General features: G+C 34.8%; 1 protein-coding gene across 1 annotated transcript in view; it reads right to left on the bottom strand.

Moving 5' to 3' along the window:
• The window catches only part of LOC136712342 (transcription initiation factor TFIID subunit 4), a 50,657-nt gene that overhangs the window by 18,098 nt on the left and 6,869 nt on the right, over window positions 1-25,690 (bottom strand). The window contains exons 9-15 of the mRNA XM_066688870.1: window positions 23,804-23,828; window positions 23,154-23,292; window positions 21,201-21,306; window positions 20,688-20,857; window positions 2,300-2,430; window positions 913-1,038; window positions 401-457 (exon numbers count right to left, since the gene is read on the bottom strand). Coding sequence (XP_066544967.1) covers window positions 401-457; window positions 913-1,038; window positions 2,300-2,430; window positions 20,688-20,857; window positions 21,201-21,306; window positions 23,154-23,292; window positions 23,804-23,828 — 754 coding nt within the window. The remainder of the gene's footprint in view (window positions 1-400; window positions 458-912; window positions 1,039-2,299; window positions 2,431-20,687; window positions 20,858-21,200; window positions 21,307-23,153; window positions 23,293-23,803; window positions 23,829-25,690) is intronic.

Raw genomic sequence — 25,690 nt, 5'->3', positions numbered from 1 at the left:
ACCTTGAAGCCAAAGAATTATAAGCAGTATCAGATTTACAAAATGAACAATTATCCTGAAAAATTGTAGCCTATTGTAGAATCCCCAAATACTATACCTCAAAGTTTTAATAAAAAAACAAAAAAAAACTTAAATGCACACACATATTTATATATTTTTTATTACTAACATATACAACTTGAATTTATTTGGCCATTGCCAAAGATAAAATAAAGTTGCAAACCCACTAATGTTTAGGATTGCCCTTGCCTCTAGCCATCCGTGTCCTTCCCTTGGGCGGCTGCAAATGGTATGCGATAGCAAAGTAAACCTTGACCTAATTGCCAGGAGACTGCACCCAAGCCCAGGAATAAAAAACAAAAACAAAAGAAGCCGCTGTTTCCCAGCACTCTGTCCTTACCTCTTTAGCTTTCTGTTTCAACCTCAGTTGCTCGGGATCTTCTTTATTGGCGCGACTCTATTAGAAAAAAACATAAAATAATGAAGGAAAAAAATAAGATCCCATAAATATTGCAGTCCTTGCTAAATATTTATTAAACATAATAGCCCCCAAAGCAACGCTTTTGAAATGGTTTGGAAACGGGTAATACACAAGCTCTTATTTTCCCAGCATCGCCCGGCATTTGACTGGCCTCGAGGAAGCCGAAACTAAAAAGGATCGTTAATACTGTCAATCAGGTCAAGCCAAAGCGTGACCCTGTGAAGTCTGTTTCTGCAAGTTACAGAAACAGTTGAACTGTAGAAGATGTTCTCCCTTCCTGGCCCTACCAAGATAGAATACAGTCTGGCTGTGTGTAATAAGGCAAAGCCACTTCAAGGTATGAAACACAGGAAATGTGTAATAATTGGACCATTTAGGATAGCAGAGAATTACTTGCTTTATAATAGAGAATGAAAATTAACCCGTTTTACCTTGGCAGCACGCAGTAGCATTTCCCTCTCCTCTTCATCCTTTCTTTGTTTTTCCAAACGGTCCAACTGCTCGAGAAACTTCAGCTGCAACCGAGTTTCATTGCAATGTGTGTAATGATCGCTGTCCTAAAAGAGGGGCACAATCACTTCAGCAGAAGAAATTTCAAGCAATGAAAGTACAGCCTAGTTAATTTCACAAAATACATTTTTCAAGAGATACTCAAGGATTATTATTTTGGGGGGAATTAAAAATTAAAAATAAGCAATCTGTAAAAATGCTATTTCTGTCAACATTCAACTGAAATAATGTGTTGATATAAATTCTCTTTTGAAATGACTTATCCCTAGTTAAAAGCTGAAGACCAAAAAAAAGGCATTGCAAATGTATTTTTTAGACATTTATTAATTATTTTCTAATAATTCTAAGAACTGATGTAATAACGTTCATATTCAAGGTTTCCTTGACACAAGAGAATAGTATTTTAAGATTATCTATGATATACTCACAATTAAATGTTCCACCTGATTCTTAATACTTCTCAATGAAATGCTAGGTATAGAGCCAAGATGATAAAATGTAGACATGTTCCTTTCAAGTGTGGTTTCCCAATCATGATCATAATCTAAAACACTGCAGATACTACGGTTGGACAGAACATAATTTTCCAAATTGAAATGGTCTGATCCACCAAAAACAGCTTTTAAATGTAAATATCTATGAAATCTTACATTGGCAAGTTTAATAGTGTGGAAAATAGTGCCAAAAAATGTAATTGCCTGGTGAGAGTCTCAAACATGTCAAACACCCCTGGAATGAACTGGAATTTACAAAATCAGGAAGAGACTGAAAATACCAAGTTTCTAACTGCAGAATAAACGGTTCTGTGGGAGGATTGCCACAGCATCCCCTTGGCCTTCTGTCAAAAGACTTTAAGGTCTTTAAGGTCAAAGGTGGGTCCACACCCTATTAATAGGGTGAACAGCTGTTTTCTAATAGTATCTACAGTCCCAGTACCTTTAGACATTATATATATATATATATATATATATATATATATATATATATATATATATAACAATTTAGAACAGACATTCTAAGTCATAGAAAATCATACAGTTCCTTATATGTATGGAACAATACTGAGTGCACATCTGCACCTTTCTGGCTAAATCAACATTTAATCAAACTTCATCAGAAGTCTACTCTACATGGAGGCTACTGGTGTGTGTGTGTGTGTGTGTGTGTGTGTAAATATCAGCACACTCTTTCAGACAATCATAAGGAGGTCAGGTGATATAGCAGGTTTTTTCAGAAATTATCATAAAGCTTTGTTCTCATAAGGTCAAACTTGTGTATAATGCTGGCTGTAGAGTGAATAGAAGATACCTTGTATGATATCTTCCGATGGTGTGCAACCACCGTCAGCTTTTCTATCAGTTCCCTCAAGCGCTCCTGTGTGGCATGAGAGACAAGATTCACAACATCCGAACTGACGTCTGTAACTCCATGTCTCTTACCTGCAAAAGCATTGAAAATCCATTACATATTTTAGAGGTGGCACATAAATGAAATAATTAGCACAGCAGGTATTCTGTTCCCCTTGAAGTCATACACATTAATGAACAAAGGTAAGGAAATTAGGATTTTTCTCATAAAGTCACAACTTCAAAGATCTCAGACATTACATTAATAAAACCTTGCCTGCAGCATCAGAAAATATAGACAACGTTTCATTTAGCCTGCAGGAACCATTCTCTCCACAAGGTCATTTATAGGACAAAGACAACAGGATCACAAATCAACGTCTGAGTCCAGAGTGGTATAAGGCAACAGAAATTACTACCTAATGCCGAGGTTTCTTTCAATGAAAAGATGTAAATACACAAATTCATGTATGTTTGGGTGCATATATGTACATCTCTCTCCATGTGTTTGTGTGTGTACATCTGTAGAAATTTGTATATAAATCCTCTTCATCAGCTTTTATCGTTTCACTGCTGAATGAAGGCCTCCCAGAGATATTTCCATTGGTCTAGATGTACAGTATTTTGCAGGTCACTCCATTGAAAGCCTCTCATTTAATTTTCCCATCTTTTATGTGGTCGTCTTGTAGGTCTGGACTTGGGATCTATTCATAGTGTTATATATACATGGAGAAAGTACTGTAAATTCTGAAATATAAGCAAGACTCTTATTGCGTGATTTATGCTTAAAAATATGTAAAGTATTACTGATTATGCAAATGTTAGAACAAAATGCATACAGCCATTACAGGATGTACTACTTAACTCACGCAACAACTTTTGAAAACAAGTGAGTATACAGAAACCTGATTGGAGAGGCTCTTTCAAGTTGTAATGTTTTGAGACTGGATTGCATTGTAGTGTGTAGTAGTATGCTATAGATTATTTTCTAAATGGGAAAAAATAATGCCTGAGTGTTCAAAACATTAGGAGCACCTGCCCTTTCCATGAAATAGACTGACGAGGTGAATACAGGTGAAAGCTATGATCCCTTATTGATGTAACCTGTTCATTCCACTTCAATCAGTGTAGATGAAGGTGGGGGGAGACATGATTATGGGAGTATCAAATGCACATTCCTGACTGGACACTATTATCTCTGGATTTCAGAGATTTAACACTTACAATTAATACTTATTACATGCACACCGACTGAACTACAGTTTAATATACTCATTTTATAAATAAATATATTTTTAAAGAACAGAAAGGGAAAATCCCTTGATCTGTAAACTCATTCAACCAGTTTCTTATCAGGCTCCTAATTAAGCTGAGGAAAATGCTCAAGCCATTTTTTTTCCTCTTTTGCAAGCATCATTAAATAGTGTTATTTGGCACTGTAAAGCACCAGTTCTGTGCCCCCTAACAAGTAAGAATTGCAAGCCTGTGCTTCAATGGATAATGTAAGTCTTGATAATGAAAATAACACCATCTTCACTACTGTTTGAACTGGGTAGAATTTAAACCACTGACTGAATTCCATCCTGAAAGAAGTTCATATTTCCTTTTAATCCTGGCACGGCTTTTCATTTTTTTTTTTAAATTCAGTAACTTTAAATGATTAAAGAAATACTGAACTACACTGTGTAAACTGTAAATATCTGTCTCAAAATAACTTGCTTTGTTTTACTTAATGTCAAATATATGTAATTATACCAAACATTCTTAAAATATCTTTACAAATTAGTTAAAATACTGGTAATAGGTACACCTGAACAAGGTGAGGAATAAAAGAGTAGAGTAGGAGTATAATACACCTGCTACCAAATAAATTCCACATCCATTGCCCTTGTCACTAAGAAGATGCATCACACACTTTGCCTAAATGTTAAAATAACTTTTACAGATAGAGGTTGAAACAGTACATTTTACCTACTATCACCCTGGTGGCAAAATAAAAGGAGCTTCTTCTGGTAGACAAGTATATTGCCAAGTAAATTTTTTACCCAAATCACAAAGACCTATTGAGTCAATGCTATTACATAGCAATAACATAGCATAACATGTCCATAATCTGTAAGGGCTCCAGGTTGTAAGAGGGAAGAGCAATTGGGTGTTTACGATCTTGTTTTAGACCACACCTAGCCTTGAACTCTACATCTGTTCTGCAGGAAAACCAGTATGTGTCCCACAAATGATCTGGTTATGGCAGTTGATATTGGCGTTACAATTGTCCATTACAATTATGATTCCCTTAATAAATTCCCCTCTGTTGTTTATGTAAGGAAGCCTGGCCATGACCTTACATTTTTCCACAGTTCTTGGGGAAAAAATAAATACAATAGAGAACACGAAAACACTGAACCATCTAATTAAATGACAAGCTTGCATTGCAACATAGAACTTAGGGGTTCAAACAGTGGATTAAAAGTAAGCCTTGAGGGGCACCATTTTTATTTTTATATATTTCTAATATTTATGGCCAATTTATCCTGCTTATCCATCACAGAATCTATCAAGCATCACACTGCCTTATAGCAACACTAGCTGGGAGAGGCAGGGCTGCAGCAGCTGTTTTCTCCCCCAGCTGATGCTCCTCTAAGTATGCCACTGGATCACTAGTTGGCATTACTGTAGCAAGAACATTACATCAAGATCTGGGTTCCCTTGCCCCTCTTCTCAGTCCTCAACATGAGGAAATAGGTGAATATAACACTGAACTAGAAAAGCCATGGTACCCATTTGTCACAAAGTTATGCCCATTGTTTTAATAAAAAGTTTTAGTTCAGCTGTTTCTTCACATGAAGTTATTCTGAAGTGAAAAATGCAGTGTACTTTGAATTGACTGTTTTTACTGTTCACTTTCCTTTCTACATTATTTTACTATATTAAAAAGCCATGTTTCAGTACTAGCCTTTTTCGAAATGTTCTCAAGAAAAATTTTGAATTCTTGTTCCACTTTTACACAATGTTGTTCCAGTGTTTTGATAAAAAGAAACCCCAAGCCAAACAGCACAGGTGTGGTATAGTCCTTAGAAAACAGAATGAGAATGTGCCATCTGATACTGGCTTGCCTGCATATTCCAGCCACATGTAGCGGCAGTTTCTTGAACATTTTTCAATACTTGGATACAAATTAGTTGCAGAAAAAGTGGAAAAATTGGCACCCTTTTATACAAATGTATTGTGTTTTTATTACACTAGGTAGCTCACAACTGACCATACTAAAGTTATATATTTTTTAGGAATTATTGTAGCAAACCAAGAATACCCATTTTGTCATTAATATTATCAATATTACTAATAATAATATTAATATTATGGTGTTTTCAAGGTATAGGTAGAGATCAGAAATACATATGTATGTATAAAATAACCCATACAGCTATAGGTAAAATAAATGTGTTTTAAGATTTCATGAATGTGGAGTTTAAAACGGATACAACCAAGATATAACGTGTGATTTCAACTTCTATTTATTTTAAGCTTCCATAAGAGATACGCTTCACATATGTGGATAGCTCAGTTGCAGCCAAGAGTTAATTGTAGTACGTTTAATATATGGACAAGAACTACCACCAGGTAATGCCACTAGAGTGCTTTGTCCCCAGGGTTTAGTGGCATGAAATTGGGATCGGAATTATTTGGCTCCCAAGTCTTAAAAGCCTAATCATTTTGCCACACTACCCCTCACAGGTTACAGTCAAAACAATAATTCACAGCCTTTTCTTTGTATTAAACCTGACAAGGAACATGAGTGGCAATGACAAGAACATTCATCTTGAAGTATGCTGCTACTACAAAGAGAGTGTATTTACCTAGCTACATTTAACCACCAGCATTCGTCAGATATCCCTTGCCTACACAGCAGAGACTGAAAGGGGGGATTCTCTAAACTTCATGCCCTTAGAAGCTGGCAACTCTGCTTGTAAATTGTTCAACAGCCAGATTTCACTATATAAAAAGACACTGGAGAAAGACCACTGCATTTGTACTAATGAGTCTGATCAGACTGCAGGCAAATTACGATGCAACTGGGCAATCTGCAGATTAAAGCACATTTCTGAGAATCTCTGAAAACCGACTGCCGTCTACTGCCCATTCAGTGTGACTCACTCACTATGTGACCTTTCCCAGTTAAAGATATATTCCCAATTCCAAGATCTGTACCATATAACTTGGGCCCTGCAAAGGGAATTGGAAAAATTAGAAGAGCTATACAGAATCCGAGGCCAGGACCCAAGACGAAAACCCCTAGCAAAACCCCAAAGGAAAAAACTCCTCCACTGAAACTGATCTGATTAAGCATTCAACATATTAACTAAGCTTAAACTGTGCTCATTCTAAAGTTTATATGTTTAAAGTCACAGCAATAGGAACAACAGCCTCTTTATTATTTTAATGGAAAGACAGGGTAAGACAAGGGTCTTGAATTGGCAGTTCCTTTGGCAAAGTACCAGCAGAGCATTTTATACAGAAATACGGAAATACCTTAAATCAAATCTTAATATTGTGGGGTTACACTAAAGGACTAATTTAAAAGCTTGTCTGAAAAGTCACAATCATACCTACCTCCGGAAGTACTGTCCTGTCTCCCTACATCCCCCTGTCCCCAAAACCCTTGAGCAGGTAATAAACTGCTAGTTCTCCAAAGTCTTGTCTAACCGCTCTCTGCTTGACCCCCTAATTCAAAATAAATGGTTTACGAAACAGCCATTAATTTTCATATAAGTGACAATTACCGTGAGGGGAAAAAAGTATTTGATCCCCTGCTGATTTTGTACGTTTGCCCACTGACAAAGAAATGATCAGGCTATAATTTTAATGGTAGGTGTATTTTAACAGTGAGAGACAGAATAACAGCAAAATAATCCAGAAAAATGCATTTCAAAAAAGTTATAAATTGATTTGCATGTTAATGAGGGAAATAAGTATTTGTCAGTCTATAAAATTATAGACTGATCATTTCTTTGTCAGTGGGCAAACGTACAAAATCAGCAGGGGATCAAATACTTTTTTCCCCACACTGTATAAAGAGAGGGATGTGTAAAAGGTTTAGCATATAAAATATCAAATATGATGTTTCCATTATGGCATGACTGAAGGAAACCTACATGCTGCAAAGTGCAATGACATTGTATTGACTGAAATGACATCTAGTGGTCACAGGCTCTTGAATTAACTTCCCTCATTCGACAATGATTTGAAATACACTGCCAGGTAAACACAATTGCTTAAGAGGAAAAGGGACAAGGTGGTGGTCTAGTCTAGCTATCTGAATCATCTGACCTGAATCCTATGTGATAGGGGGAGCTGAAGGATGCCAGAGGATCCAGATAGTCAATTTGAAGTAATTACTTACAAAGAAGAATGGGAAAAATGGCTGCAAGACAGATGCTGAAAATTCACTGAAAGCTATAGCAATATTTGCATGCTGATACAGACAAAATGGTCTTTCATGACTTAAAAACATCCTGGACTAATACTGACAAAGACTATTTTATACTCATTGGAGGTCAGCATTGGCTTCAGAGACTAACCGACAATTATATCATAAAAATCATAGAACATATTTTGAAATGGCATTCAGTATCACATAATGACCAGGTAATGACCTTTATTGTAGCGTTTAGTAACAGAATATAAAAAGGGTTTAAGGGTCTAAGAGTAAATTATCTAAGATGTATTGCTGTGCACATTTCTTGGGTATTTGTTCTTGGGAGTCTTCGCAGGAAGAGAGAGTCGTTTCAGCTTTTGAGTGATAGGTATTGGGCTCCCTAGGTCATGAGTGAGTCTATTAAAAGGAGCTATGTCTTTGGACAACCACCAAGAGATAAACATTGCACTTCAATGAAGATAAAAAAGCAAGGTGCACCAATGATTTAGAACAGAATTAGTCAGAGGAAGACTCAAGTTGTTGGAAAGAGCACTCCTCTGTGAACACTAGTTATCTTACGAACTCTCTGATTAACAAGATGCTGATTGTATTTACTATAATTTTTTACCCTTTCATAAACGCCTGTATAAAAACACAAACCACAAATTAAGCACGCCTTGTCTGCATCTTCATGGAGGACTACATAGAAATCTTAGAAACACTAAAGACAAAGGATCAATGTAAATGACTGTACTTTACCTAGTTTAAAAGATTACATGTATACAGATTTTGTTGTAACAATGTCAATATTAATGAATGGACAAGGCACTCTGGAACTTTTCCATTGACTGCATTGATCTTAAAAAAATGATGCATTACATGTCAAATAATTTTTTGCCCAAGGGATTAAAGGTACATTTTCAATATATTGTATTGCTAACAAGCCATGAAAAAGACAATAGAAAAATAATATTCTAAAATCAACCTCATTATAAAGTATCTAAGAAGGTCATTTTGTTTTTCATTTGCAGCATTATTAAATTAATAGTATACAGGACACATTTAATGTAGAAAGCTTTTGAACCACGGGTGACCAAACTTGGAGGCGCAATTACCAGGTTAGTCTCTCGTAAGAAGAGCAAAAATAATTTCCTGCACTGAAATAACCAAACGAGGCCTATATATTTGGAGTGCGTGGATGCAGATTTGGTTTCACAATGTCTTCTGATATTGACCTTCTTTGGTACAGCTACTGATTTTTGGCATATTAAGCAAACTGCCCTTTCTTTCAATTAAGTAGGAAAAAAAAAAAAACAGCTTTCACCTATTGTTCAAGAAAATGTCACCTATCTGTGCTCCAGTTCCTTTTCCTCGCCTGGCTGTCCATTTTGAATCCACCCAGATGAGTGTCCCTCACACCCCCACACCCCCACAAACATGTGACCATAGCTTCCCAAAATGGACAGTCTATCAACTTTCAAAAACATAAGTTAAGAAAACAATTATTGTAATGCAATCTTCAAACTAGTAATTAAAATATTGATTTTTAAAATGTGTTCGTAAGTTATTTATGTTGTACGCTTCTGCAGGTCAAACCAAGTGTGGCTGTGGGACGAATTTGACCTGTGGGACAGAGTTTGGTTGTCCTTGTTTTAAACTATCAGTGTAAAGTCACAGTGTATGCTTATTATCTTAATACATACAAAAAGGGCATTTTCACCGATCTGCTATAGTAACAGAAAAAGGAAGGACATTAACTATTTTTTGTACTGCAGAGTAAGATATAATACAATTTTAATAATATGTATCTAGAACTTAAAGTGTAGAATTGTTTGGTTTAGAATCCCTGAATACAAACCAATCTTTGGTATAGATCATTTACAATTGTGTAGAGGTTCCTTTGAAATATTTTTCACATTTCAGGGTGTATGAAGGACAGTATGAGTGGTGTTCGAAATATATTATTATGCGAGAAGAGCTTTTCATTTTTTTTTTGATGCTGTAACTGTAATTACTCAACAGAGCAGAGAAAATTGCATCTGTAATTTCTATTGTACTTCAAATTCAGTAACTGTAACATTTCCCCCCTTTCCCTTCACAATGCATGACCCTAACAGTGAAGTGGTTAAAAACAAAGTACAAAAATAACATTCTAGTCACACCTATGACAATATTGCCACATCTCCTCATGAGAATTAAGTTACTGGATTCCAGCACATTGAAAATAATGCTATATTTACCTCTTAGGCCAATCTGTATTTTGCTTACATAATTAATTCCCTTTTGGCAACAGCTTCTATTATGTACCCATTTCCACAGGCTAGATATTTTTCACTATTTCTGTCCCAGGTGTTTTTATTTCTAAATCACTGTTTGCCTATTAAATTGGTGTTTTTTCTTTTTCCTGTATGACCGTAAAGCTTTTTTAATTACATGTTTCATGATCACTTTTCCTTTTCACCGATTTTGGAACGAGTTTCTTCTCAGCCACCCATCTTTTTCATTTCCCTATCCCATTTTCTAGTACATGTGTTTTTTAAATCAACTTCTGTATGACTTCTGAGCCCTGAAGCTGCTTCACCCTCTTATTTTGATCATCACAGCACACTGGATTTCTGCCACCTTGGCAAGTTTATTCAATATCACCTACATTTACATATTGCTTAACAACAGTGTTGCAGTTGTTGATGGCGCTGATCAAAGTATTTTTTTTTGTATCATCTGCAAAAAGATGGAATCGCACTGTATAAGCAATGACTTTCATTCTCTTGCAAGGACAAAGCTTTATAATTTCAGTACTATATAAGGCTATATAACTCAAATAATGAACACATATGCCCAGAAGACAAACCCAGTACAACAAGTCTATGTGCTCCCTAAAATATGGGATCCCAGAGTATGAAAAGAAAGAAAAGCCACATAGCTTGACAGAATGACAAGAGGACAAGAAATGAAGCTGAACAATAACAATGTTTGATTCATCAATAAATAGTGCACAGCGTATCAGATTTCAGGGATACAAACAGGATCCATGATGACATTATAACGCAAATGTCCCACCCCAACATTTGTCTTGGGGAAACAAACAATCCAACAAAACAAAATAATTAGAATGATTAACTTGGACTTTCTTTACTTGTAGAATAGTTTTAGGTATGAAAATATAATTTAAAGCAGGACTAAAACTGTACTTTTGATCAAATAGGTTTTAAAGAACACATGGTAACAGATCAGTTTTGGTCCATCTCCTAATACTGAATTGATCAGGGCTTATGGTAACAATACAAACATATAATTTACATAACTAACATGTTCACAAACTGGTACTACATTGCAAAGGTCAAACAAGGTTAACTTGGGAAAAATCTCACCAGAGACACCATATCTTACATCTTTGGCTTCTCAAATTGAGCTGATAAAAATCATCTTACAACTCCACAGTACAGTTCATTAAATAAAGTTATTTTCTCCTTTAGATGCTTGGTAAACAAAGTTATAAAAAGTCACTGCCCCATGTCAGCTTGCAACTGCATTCCTGTATTTGAACCAGAGGCGTTTAACCTACAAACTACCTTCTCAATCCAACTGGCTAACAGCAAAGAATTGGCCCTTACTTGTCTAGCACTAGCACTTAGAGAAGCCTCTCACCAATGTTCAAGAAAAACACCAGTCTTCAGATGTTCCTGACCTATAAAAAGTATTATAGTATAAAAAAGGAACAATAGTTTCTTTGTCTTTCAAAAGTAGATTTTTAGTCCCATTAAACAATAATATTAAACTACCTCACTCTTAAGGGTTTTCAAAGTGGAAATTTAACAATTTGTATTGATTTTTTTTTTTAAGCATTTTAATATAGTCCAATTGAGCTAGATTAGGGCTGAGGTTTCAAGTATTGGTTGCTATATTACAGACATTAAACTTCATCATACACATCTTCCCTAAAGTTTGAATCAGAAACTGCCTAGCGGACACTTCACATACCTCCATAACAAATTATTTAAAAATTATTTACAAGGTACAGCTTTACTACATTTGCAGTTAGTCGGAGTGGGTCTTTTTAATGTTTTGTTAGCACTGTAAACATTGTTCTCCAAATATACTGTATGTCTCATGAACATAAGGTTTTCTGACATTTTCCTGTATTTAAATGGCAGGTTTAGGTGAGATCAGGAGCGGGCTGCTCATTTTAAAAGAGATGAGATTGAACTATGATGGCAATCTATTTAATATAAAAAATACAGGTTATATAAAAGGATCCACTATTTTATTTTTATTTTTTTAATATATATATATATATATATATATATATATATATATATTCCAGCCTTATTGTAGATCACCTTGGGTGCCCTTTCCCACATACCGCATAGTAGTTCTTTGTCCATGTGTACAGGAAAAAATAAACCAAAATGCCACCTAGCCTTCTGGAGCAAAGCCCTTGAGCAGCAACGATCACAGCCTCCAAGAAATAATGTTATCTGCAGTTATCTGCCTGGGAGGTAGTTTTGTCTCTGGGGCATATGTGCCTTGGAGACAGAGCTTAAATTCCCCCACCCCACTCTCCCCCTAAAAATGAAGGAAAGAGAGAGAAAGGTTTCTGCTTTACTGCCTTTCAAGCAGAGAGCAAGAGAAAATAGGAGGACTTGAAGTGAGAACAAAAGAAAGAACAATGTGTCATTTCTCCCCCCCAGAGGAAGAAAATTAGCCTCAGGTCCTATTTCAGTCCTCCCTACAGACAAAAATACAGATGCTTTTATTTACTTTGTTTTTTTATTTTATTTATTTCTCAGAACTTCAATCACAGCATGCAAACATTTTAATGAGACAATGAAGGGGCAACTATCTTCCACAATCGGCCTTGTATTTTCTTTGAATTTGAGGTAATTATAGTCATGTATTTAATAAATGTTATATATTTACAGTGATCTCACAACTGATGCATATAAATACAGATGAATATACTGTAAAATCAGCAGAAAACCACTCAAAAGAAATCAAAAATCGTGCCTTTAGGGATAATATTACAATAAGATATTACTTACAGTTGTACTAATAAACCACATGCAAGCAAATCCCAATTCAAGATGTGTAGAAAACCGTAGAGTGATTGTAACTGTATAGCGACTGCACAAAAACTAACTAGGTTCTGAATGGAGATGTCTTTGAACCTGTGAAACAGGGTATACCCTACAAAACAGTATGTGAACACGGTAAAGACTTAATAGAAGAATTACTCTTAGGAAGTATTGCATGTGTATTCATACATATAATTGCATTACACTGTGGATGAAACACAACAAACTAAATATATAATATATAAAGTATTTATTTTATTATTCATATTTTATATATAATACATAATAAAAACAATAGGAGGGTGGGGGTGGAAAATGGGAGTCGTGGGAATACAAGATCGCATTGCCTGCGGGCAATCAAATTATCCTATGGACCAATGGTTTCTCCTTATGTGCTGACATTTTCATGTAACATCATCCTGCAATGTTACGTGATGTCTGGGAATGCCTAATGTTCTTTCCTGAGTCCCGGGAGGACTGTGGCTTCAGGGCCATTATTTCATGCCCCAGAGCATCCAATGGTTAGGGATTAAGCTTCTTTTTTATGTCCTTTTTTCATTTTGCAAGAATTCTGTTAATTGTTTTACTGGACAAAAAACGTCAGCTTACTTAAAGTCAAACTGAAAAGCACTTCTGTCAATGTTTACAAGCAATAGTAGAAAAAATGTTTATATAACATTTTTGTTCTTCTATTCTGTAATACATATTTATATATATGCACGCACACACACACACACACAAACACAAACACATGTTGTGCCTTTGTAGCAATCAGCATGCTTAGCCCTAAAAATAACCCTATCAAATTGCTATGATTATATACAAACGAATTTGATCAATTTTTATTATGCATTTCAAAAGCAAGTTAAACGTTAACTGGCTACACTTCCATCTAAAGGCCTTAGAAACATACTTACACTACTTGAAACACAAGAGACTTATGAAACACGGGAGCTATTCAACCGATGGGTGGGCAGAAGCCAATGCATATGGATTTTCTAAACAGCGTAGAGGAGGATTGCAGTTAGAGAGTTACCAAGGCTCCAAGGAAGGAGGTATAAAATGTTGAAGTTGTATTTATAATTTTCTTACATAATCAAAGGGCATTCTTTGACAAAAATTACAAATTACAATTTAGCTGGTACAGACCACAGTCCGAATATACAGAGAAAACATCTAAATATTCAAACAGTAGTTCCAACACTAGTGGTTTCCTAGCTAGCACAATATATAGCCTACATATATATGGTTTTAATTATATCGAAAGAGGCCGTGTATATGACTTCAGATTAGTAAATGAAGAAAAAGGAAAACAAACAGTTCTACAAGAAGGCAGCCATGTTCACAGATTTGATTCAGTGATCATTCTCTACTATACATATATTTCCAGCCAAATTTATATTAAGTGCAGTTAGGATTCCAAAATTGTAAACAACCAACTTATCTGTATTTATTTAATTGCACAAAAACTAAAGAATGGAAGCAAATTGTATTATAAGCTTTATTCTGCCGAACATCATAGAATTGTATTTAAAGATTTATAAAGACATTTTCAATGAACTGTGTAGGAAGTTCTAATGTGCTTCACATTATTGTGCTCATCTAATGGTTGTTGTTCAGTTTGTTGTTTATACATATGTATTCAAAATACATATGATCAGCCATTCTAGTATGAGTTATTTCAAGCTCCTGAAACTCAATGCTAATGAGAGTGTTCTAGAGATTGGCCAAATATGGGCCTATATGCAGCAATAATGATCTTTAAAGAAAAAAGTAAATGTCTAAAATAAAAGCATGAACTTTATATTGAAGTACAAAAACAATACAGCACTGCTAGTGGCAAAGGTATCACACAAATAATGAAACGAATGTATTTCAACATGATATGAATAAAGGACAATAGCAGCTGAGAGTGAAGCTGCTTTAACAACTCCAGATTCTTTTGACAACTGAAAGAACTGGTGCTTGAGGCAATATGCAGTATTTGAACAAAATTTTAACAAATAACTTTCTTGAGGGAGTCAAACTTCTTCCAAAAAGAGAAGTTCTGAGGCTTGACTTTGTGCTGCTTCAGATGATAAAAATAATGTAGCAGCAAACACAAGTCAGGCTACAGTGTAGGTTCTATAGCATCTCCACTGTGATGGTTATCTAGACATGTACTGTCATATTACTTGCAGACCTTAAAAAAAGTGAAACAGCACAGTAATAAGATTGACTGAATTGCTTCTATTCAATAGTGCCACCTGCTGGAATCCTACATTTTAAAAAAAGCACTGCTAAACAAAACAAGTGGAGAAAACAAACAGATATGGATATAGAATATAGACATTTATGACTATTTACCTTGGAAACATGATGTCACAATTAACATTTCACAGATTTAAAATTCTAACAATTCAAATCAATGAAGTTAGTGCTTTTTAACAAAACAGTAATATCTAATTTCTATATACAAAAGATAACTCAAAAGACCAAATATATATAACACACATCTACATACAGCTGTCAAATGTTTTCACACCTTTCATTTGAAGCAATACTATTTTGCCATTAATTTAGATTAATTAAAAGTAGTAATTAAAATATATGGTTGAATATGACGAGATGTATGAAGTTGTCCCTACCACTCCATTGATTTCTCTAGTGAGACAGTCAAAGGCTTACAAACTTTAACTCAGTTCAGATCAGCTGGAATCTTTACAGAATCTTTTAGCTTCATATATTTGTTGGAGACCACTCTGATTCAAATATTTCATTACATTTCCCTTTGCTCTTGTAGTCAGTACTTGGAAGAAATCTGCCTGGAGACACCTATAGCTATAACTTAGAAAATAAAACCAAACAACTGGTAACTATCAAAAATGCTTTCAGAATCGTAAGGAGACTTTAATTGCCCACCCGTTACAAAGCAATGAACTAGCTGGAACAATAAATCAGTCGGGATGCTGCTTTACTGTACGGACGTAAAAAAGTCGGTTCATTCAATTTTACAGTTAATCAACTTGTAATTCTTTAAAATGTTTTAAACAAGCTGAAAACATATTAAATTGAAGTCTTAGTGAGGTCTACCATTTTAAGTAAGCACACATCCTAAACTTAGCATAATGTATAATCACCAAGTTGGTGTATTTTCTTCAAATACAGATGTGATTGATACACCACACACCTGTACTGAAAAGTTTCCAGCAATACAGACCCATCACCCAGAGGTGACAATGATAAATGACTTTCCATGATAATTTTGCCACCTCCATATCCTCAACAGGTTGTGTTAACCTTCCAAGGAAACATGATCACTTTGTCCATCAATCACCAGATATGTTATTTTTCAGATTTGCATATCTAAGACTTTCATTTGTGCCAACTGGTATTCTATTTCCTGCAGATAAGATGCTTCTATAAAAAAGCTGATATGGTTATAGGATTTATCAACAGTGAGGGATGCTTTAGAAAAGTGAGACTTAAGGATTTGCTTTATCTTGCACCAAAATAGCCAATTCAATTACTCTGAGTGAAAAATGAAAAACAATGAATAAATATTTTTCTGCTAGGGAAAAATTGCATACCACTTAAATACCATTTTAAAGAAAATAACTTTTCAGGCATTATTTAAAATCAGGGCCCACCGCTGTGATATTAAGTAAAACTCAATACATGGACACATTCATACTATTGTCTTCAAGAAAAATAACATCAGTAAATAAACAAACAACTGAAATGTGAAAACATTGGATTAATGTCATGCTGTTCTGACTTAACATTTATCCAGGTTGAAAACTGGCCCTAAAGTCAATCCTGTTTTCTTCTGACACAGAGCGTGTTTTTTCTTCTAACTGTAATCCCTCCCGGTTCATCACTGTACTTTAATTCAGAGCAGTCATATACTATGACATGGTAGCATTAGGAAACAGTGGCTAGTTTAAGTCTTTTCATTTAGATTTGTTTTACGTATCTGCTTTTAAGTGTAGCATGTTTTCATTCTTTTTAGTTCCCAAGTACAAAAGAAAAACTCCATGCAAATTAGCACTGACCTAACCTTGTCAATCATGAGTCAAATCCAAAGTGATGATTTAGAGACAGACACTTGTAATGCATTCAAATAAACATGCAAGAGTATTTCACCCTCTGAATTCTATATCCTATAGGAGTGTTGTACAGGTTATTTTGATGCTATCATGATCAAACGGAATGAAGGTAAAATTCATGATGAAATTTTATGAAATTGTTCTCAGTATAATAATATCCATCTTTTTATCCAGACATTGTTTCTGTTTCAAATTGAAACCAACTCTGGGTTAAGCCTGGAGACATTTACATTTTAGTTTTTAATTATTCATTTCTTCCCTAGGCCATGAATGTTCTTGTAAGTGAGTGACTTGATGACTTAATATGAACCATCACTTACCGTGCAGACAAGCTTCACTGTCTTGCTGCACTGGATGTCAGAAGAAGGTTGTTCTCATTGTATATTATCCTTTTTAGATAAGCAAATCATGATTATAATCATGCATTTCAATTGGACATTAACAATACATAAAAACAAAGGAAAACGTATTCAAAGCATGATTTGCTGTTGAATATACTTGGTCAGCAAAGTGTCTGAGCATCAAATGAGAGCATCATATTTCCTTCATTCTCCTTACACCATCTATAAGAATTCTGCTGGCAGGAATGGAAACAAGGGCTTCAGATTCCTTAAGCAAATGTGATTTTACATATTGAATCATATATGTTTCTAGATAAATTGTTATATTAACTTTAAAACCTAGAGAACAGTAGTTCTGCAGTATTAATACTTAAGATTCTATTTATGATACATGTTGTTTCAACAATAAACAAATAAATTTTGTGGTCAGATTTTGAAAAATAATGTTTTATTTTGTATAATAATTGAAATTACCTACTATCCCCATGCCATTTAAATCAACTGCAAGTAACTTAAGAACAACTTAAAGTGAGGCAGAAAAATAGCACAAGACTAATTTCTTTCCTTAATTTGAAGACTCAAAATGCCCACACAGTGAAGAGAAAACCTTGTAAGATTAAATATTTTTTTCTCATGAAACTCTTATACTTAAAACGGGGTGCAGATGCTCTTCCATCTCAGACTATCCTTTTACCTAAATCAAAAAAAGTGAAATATATAAAATATATACACAAGCCCAGTGTACTCCTGCATATATTAGAAAATGTGGCCTCAAGGTACACAAGACAGCAGTTAGTATGTCGATGGAATTGAAACTCAATTCTCTCCCCAGAATATGAAAACTTTCTTACTGCTTTAGACACTATGTTTACATCGGTACCACATGTTCCAAGTTTGTAGATTATGGGCTATACTCAATTAAATAAAAGGCACTTTCCCAGAATTGTCCCCAAATCCTGCCTAATAATAGACCTAAACAATTGGATATATTTTAAATTGGACAGGTATGTGACTTTTATGTTGTGTAACAGATTATGTCATCAGGGACACTCTGGACATTACACATAAATGTTGCTTCAAGTACTTATTTTTAGACCAAGAATTCCTCTTTGTAGACTGGTTTGTAAGTGCTCTATGCTCTGCTGGCACCATAATAAAGCAGAGATGATGCATAAAGTCTGTGGGTCTAGAGTTTTTAATTCCAAAACCTTTGTTCTCATTTATTGATTCAATTATTAGCTTAACAGAGCCAAATGACCATGGTTTCCATGTCTAAAGCATTAGAGAAGTTAAAGAGGAGCAGTGTAGCAGCAGAGATTTAGGAATCCGAAAGAGACATTAGGAACAGACCAATTTAAAGCAAAAAAAAAATCATTGGCACCAGTTTGGAGCAACAGATTACTGAAGGCGTCAAGAAGGAAGTCGATAAAGGTGCCTGTTCGTACAGATTTCTCTGTTGGTATTTTGTCAACATTGATGTAACTGTCATATGAAAAGAATTGTGAACTAAAATACATGCATGTAATTCTTCAACGCAGAACCCATCAACACGTGCTTTAGTGAAAGTGCCTTTGTTTGAAAGACTGTAATTGTACATGCATCTGAATGGATGTAATGAGGTATGTACATTCTGTTGTATTGTACATAAGCATAGATACAGCTATATGATATGATAACCCAGAAGAGCTGCATGGTTCATACAAGGACACAAGAGCTCTGTTCACATACCTGGCTTCTGGCTTTCAGAGTATTCATCCAATACATCTACTATCCTTTAGGAATTCAGTTGATACAGGCCTTCAGACTTTTACCTTTTACAGCAAAATATTATATAATGAGGCATTTACTGGCTCAGTTTTTTTTATTAAAAGTCTGACATTAGAATTATTTAATCAGCTGTTATAGAAAGCGTTCTTCTGAATTGTATTTGCCAATTGTAATATCTTGTTCAGAGCTCATTTCTTTTCTAATAATTCTTTAAGCCTATTTGGCATTGATACATTACCCATATAATAAGATAGGAGTTATATTTCATACTTTCTCACTCATAAATTTTAATTCATCTTTGTTCTCCATTGGCTCTGCCTTAAGCCTTACTTTCAACCCCCGCCTTGTGTTATATTGGTTTCAGATCAAATGATTACACTGGCCATTCAAGTCTTCTAATCTTCTTCAGAAGCAACTCCTATACATCTTAAGAAGTATCCTCATTATCTTCATGAAATATCCATCTACAACCACAGCTTCTGACCACGTTGGGAAATTTTCTCCTCCAGTCTTCATATTGATAAGCTCATTAATACACATATGGACTCTATGAAATATAGCTGAATGTAGTTATAGAACCAGTGACAAAATGTAAAACTGATTATAAAGAACTTGCAACATAAATACCTTCTCAGATTTAATCGAAACAGGCTTCTAAGCTAAAGTTCACTTTATTCTTTATGATTCACTCCAGGCCATCAGGTTAACAATAAATGGCTATACAGGTTTCATGTTTTTGAGAGAGTTATATATTTTTTTTCCCAGTCTAAAAAACACTTAAATTATTACAAACATATTATTGATTAGACAGAAATAGAGTGAATTGCCTTAGTGCCTTTGAAAAACCGTTGACTGTCAGTAGAAGCAACGACCAGCAAAATAAAGTCCCTGTTATGTCCTTGTGTATGCAAAGCATCACTCACCCCAGGCTACTAAACAGTCTTAGAATCAGATATTAAACCTACGAGGCGAATGGCAGAATGACTCAGTTTACATCTATGAGCCAATAGTACGTACATGGAACTTTTCTGTATTCCATTCTCTGAATTCTGCCAAAACCAAACACTACAATGCTACAATACTCTTACAAGAGAAAAGGACTGTATTTCTATAGAAGGGATCGTTTATCTATTTATTTAAATATTGCTTATTTTGTTACAGTGATACTGTTCATTGTTTTAGATGCAACTTCCAAAAACATGATACGAGTTATTGAGGGTAAGTCGATCAGTGTTCCACAAGTATTTGTTACCAATGAGGAAAACACATCCTCAAATGGTAACTTTCTTCCTGCACATTGTTGGCAAGAGACCTTGAGAAGCCTGTTATTCTTTGAACAGATAATTAGAAATAATATAGCAATAATCACACAGAGGAACAGAATAGCAGCTGCAGCTGGAGAAAAATGCAGGACATGCAATACTAATCCAAGCAAAATTAAATGTCATGAATACTTTCAACAAGCAGTGAACAACCCAGATCCTTTGGTCAGTTTTCACTTTACCCCAAGTGCCCTAGCATCCTTAAACTAAAGCAATTATTTTCTAAATTGAACAAATAAGATATGGTTTTGATTTGTGTGAACCTTCACAACCAGGGCTGCCTACTGCTGTTTTCGACTTCAAAGTGGTGTAAAAATGAGCAAGGAAATAAAAATGATTACCGATTTCCAAAATTATTTTCTGTAGGGTAGCTGTTAATATGAAAGGTTCATCTCTGCAGGATCTTATCACCGATCCCACCAGCTCCGAGTTGGTCGCTAAGATACGAGCGTTCTCCTCACTTAGGTTGACTCCAGCCATGGAGGCCACATCATTAATGTCATCTTCATCCCTAACAAGAGGAGGGGGGGAAAGTTGTTTGAAGAGCACGTTCTGTATTTTGTAATGATGATAGGTGTTGTTCAGTGTTCACAAATCATTAAAAAGTGATTTAATCACAGTATGGCAGAGCATGAGAGAAAAATCCATGATGAAGAAGGCTGGCAAGTAACACTCCACTTCACCAGCTATTTTGAAGTAAACAGACTGACTTCAAAACAAAGGGAACTCGAATACTTTTCTGTTGCTGTATTTTTTCTTCCACCATGTGTGCTGACTTTTATTATGAAGGTCTGAATGATATGGTTATTCCATTTACATGAGTTTCCCAGGAGGTGCATGGATATTATTACTACCTGAAAGCTGCAGCTGCATTTTCCTTGAAGTTGCTTCTGTGGACCAAGGGTGTCTGCACACTGATAAATTTATGTCCTTGGGGTGGGGGCTGCCTTAATATGGTACCTGTGGGTCAGACAAAATTAGGACTTGAGGAAAACCAAACAAATAAAATCAAAAATAGCTACAAAATCAAAAGCTATAGATTTCAATATTACAGAATACATTTTCCTTCACATTACATAAGTGACCATGCATATTTTGGGCTGAAAGGCAACAAGAGCTTATGTTTTAGTAGCATAATACTCCCAGTACAGAACTTCAAAGACAACTGCATAGAATTAAGTCATAATGAATTATAAACACCATATTTTCTTCAGATATATAGATTTCTTTTAATATCTTTGTTGACATAAATGTTGTAGCCATGGTGAAAGATTGTGTAGCAAGAGTCGTGTGAGTCATTATTATGGCATTTTAGAGAAATCCTGGTACATTATTTTGCTTGTCAACATATTCTGATTTGTTCCTTGTGTGCATGGCATTATGCCAGATCTCTGAAAACTGCACTGTTTTACCTGCCTACTGTGTGATTGTAATATATTCACGTAATACAAATGAGTATGTTTCATAAAAAAAAGTTAATCATTATTCCTAAAATCACATTGGGAAAAAAGCAGCCCTGAAGAGATGTTTGTGACCCTAAGTACACAATAGTACTCTGTCTACAGCCTCTAGCATCAATACATATTTGCTTGCAGAAAACATATCCCCGAGACTTTTTCCCTTACAGCTGACCTCCAGAAGAGCGATTATTTTATACATTAATGACTAGATGCATAATGCGATTTGAGCAATTCACAGTGTCCTGCGGCAGATGAGGCCTGATAAGTCATCGAACTCCCACAAGCACTTCTAATAATACACAGAAGCTGATCAAAAATGAATTTATTTTCCTCTGATTCTAAGCAAGTTAAGTTCTGTTTCAAAGAGGATTACTGAGCTCTGACATGAATGTTAAAGTTAAATAACTATGTTAGTCTCAATTCTGCATCTTTTAATTAAATGTATTATAATCCTTGCATTGTGTCACTGATTAGAACACCCAAAACAAATCTCCGGAGTATTAAAGAGAATTAATCACAAGGTGAATAATAATAACAATAATAATAAAGGGCAAATATCAATCTTCAGTCTTCAAAGTTTATTCCACAGAGCGCTTTTTCATGAGCTCACATAGCAAAGACGTAGCTGAAACTGACTCTCTGGGTTCCATCGAGAAACAGATGGTTGAAATTCTGGGACCGATTAGCTACTTCAAACCAAACCAGCAAGATGTGCCAAGAAATGTTCTCTTACTCATAACCGTTCTTATGCTCAAATGTAGCCAGAGCTAAGGTTATAGTTATTGTTCAGGCAAAGGTTATGGGTTAGGGTAAAGGCTAGGGGTCAATTTGGCTAGATTTAAGGCTAGGATTGGGGTTGGGGTTAGGGTTAAGGCCAAGGTTGTGGTTCAAGGTTTAAGGTTAAACCTGTGGCTATTGTTGCCTTAAATGTAGCATTGGAGTTAGGGTGAGAGTTTAATTCCAGTAACAATAAGTCAAATTAAGAAATGTTCTCTGAAGAGTGGACAGCAAATCATCCATTTATCTAGTAGTGTACCTGTAATGGATTTAAACCACGGCACCATTTATGTGAAAAAATCAGCACTATTTAATTACAAATTGATTGATTTGAAATATTAAATTGAGACTAAAAGCCTACATTTGTGACAAATACTGGCAAACATATTCAGTTTCCAAACATGTACAAGTTGTAAAATTGTTAAAATTGTAACTTCAATCAGAATAAAGCATCTTCAAAATATAAATACAGAGTCCTACCTTATGGTGTATAGCATATGTCTAAGGTAAAGCTCTTTTCTGTAGAGAGTCAAAAGCATTGATCATTGTTTGCATGTCAGCTGTATTTACCTATGGAATGCAGACCGGTATGTAATGTTGTAGTCAATGGACGATTCTGAGGAAATCGGTTTTGAAGAGTTGTAGTCAATAGGGACGGTACAGTAGTTACAGATTGCTTGATTACAACTCCTCTAGGCTGCTGAATCACCTAGAAAAGTGGAGGGAGAAACAAAAACAATACTTTAAGAGCAGAAAGCACAGGAGCTGGGATTTCAGCATTCATTGAGAATATACAAATTTAAAGAAACCTAGTACACCACGAGTGAGAACATACAACTTCCATCCTAATAACAGTAAAACTAAACTAATTTTGTTTAGATTTCCCTGGAAACTGTGTCTTTTCCTCCAAGACACATCATGATGATTCCTTGTAATGTCAAATTTAAATTCAGCACTATTAAGTGTTCTGTTTCAAGGTTCAAGAGCTTATATATCCTCATATCCTTCAACTGATTAACAATCACAACTAAGCAATCCAGAAATGGTACAATCAAAAGAATGAAAGACTTGCTATCACGTCCCAGAGGGGGATAGGTTATTATAACTTTAGAAACATTGAACTAAAAATCATAGCTTGAGAAGGCAGATCTTGTTAACTTTGCCACATTTTCCATTTTTTTTTAATTATATAACATCTATTGATATTAGAAGACTTTCACCTGACTGTCTTGCAGTGATAAATCACTGTTATTAAGACAAACCAATAGGTCATCAGTCAAAGAATTTAGAATGAAATGAACTATTAAATCAATCAAATTTAGTTTAAAATGTATGCAGGTTCAAGTGGATTTAATCTTTGCCACGACTGAAAACTTACAGTCAAACCAAAACCAGTCCCCTCAAAACCAACTGCTGACAAATTAAAGTTGCACTCTTGTCACAGCAGTCAGTCATTCACAAAATCCTCGCTGCAGGGTAAGACTCTAAATTAAGCACTTTACATTCACCATTATGTTTTTCTTAAGAGTTAGAAGATCTGCAGGCAGCGCCATATGCTAAAGTACTAGTTTTCAAAAAGCTCAAGATTAAAGTCATTGAAGTTTCCAAGTGGTTTTAAGCCAAGTTACAGTTAAAAATCAGCCCCCAAGCTATAATTCTGTCTTTGAGAATTCTGAATTGGAATTGCATGATAACAAAATCGGGGGGGGGGGGAAATAAAGCATCTCATTGGCCTTCCGCTCAAAAGACTCCTGTCCTTTATTTAATTATTGTTTTACATTACTGAATACAAGTTTAATTAAATGCAAGCTGGGAAAAAGGTGGGTTTAGTGATAGCATAATAAATCAAGCAAAGTATAGAACTGGACTCATTAACTATTTCTCTGAAGTGTAACAGAAATACAGATCAAAAGTGGTATTAATATAAATATTTCTAGACACCTTTTTCCTCCACAATAATTAAATGTTCTTTATTTTAGAAATACATGTCTATCACCTTGATAGCCTCTCAATGGAAATAATGTAATTGACCATTACTATTCATTATACTCAAACATCACCAATTTAGATCTATGAAAACCATGTTGTTATTTGTTGTGGTTGGAAATGCATTGGGAAAATGGTATACAACTTTCAGTGTACTAGTAATAATGTAATATTTTAAAAGGCCAGATGTAGTTAATATTTACCAGTGCATTGTATCAATACTGCACTCTTCATTTAGATGGTTCTTTAATTAAAAACAAATCAAACATTATAGATGCTTTTCTATTTTTCCTGATAAAATCAGTAAAATCACATAATATAATCCATACCGTGTTTCTTAATCTCCTGTATTAATTTATTTGTAATGTTTTTGGGCCCATATATAAAGGTATGCATAACAAACATGTATTTGAACAGTGAATAAAAGTAGGTACATGTGTAGTCTGTGATTTAAAGGGTAAGAAAGTTGATGTAATATAAAAATCATTAATGACTAAGGTGCCAGTGCTTATGTTTGGGAATTCATGCATTTCAGCCAAGAAATTGTTCCAGATTTGCAGAAATCCGAGAGATTAATGTGAGGAACACCATTTAAATAAATTAAGTTTTACCCCGGGCCACTTCAGATTACAAGAAAATTAAGACAAATTACAGAGAAAACCTAACCGAAATTAACTTCAGCTACTTTATTACACCATAACACAATGTATAAAAGGCATTGTTGGAAAATACTGAATACATACACACACCTAAATTTAAATTAAAAACACACTCAAAAATTCCAATGCCAAAAATACTATTTATTTCTGGTAACTTTCTAGCTACAGAGCAGTTACTATTTAACATGAAAAACAATTCAGCATTTCTTTGGGTGTGGATGTATGTTATGTCAGAAACATACAAACCAGACAAATATGAATTCCCTCTCCTTAAGGTATCTATAAAGATTACACAAGTATACAATTCCGATGATCTTATACTGTAATTGTACTCGCAGGTATGTATTAAATACAGTTATAGTGGTGTTATTACAGTTGTAATATTGTGAATATGTAGAATATAAACACCCTGCCAGAGTTACATTGAAAAAACATTGAGTATACTCACATTTGTTTTACAGC

Source organism: Amia ocellicauda, chromosome 2 (genome assembly GCF_036373705.1).
Source record: "Amia ocellicauda isolate fAmiCal2 chromosome 2, fAmiCal2.hap1, whole genome shotgun sequence".
Classification (NCBI taxonomy): Eukaryota; Metazoa; Chordata; class Actinopteri; order Amiiformes; family Amiidae; genus Amia; species Amia ocellicauda.
This window is presented reverse-complemented; position numbering and strand designations above follow the sequence as displayed.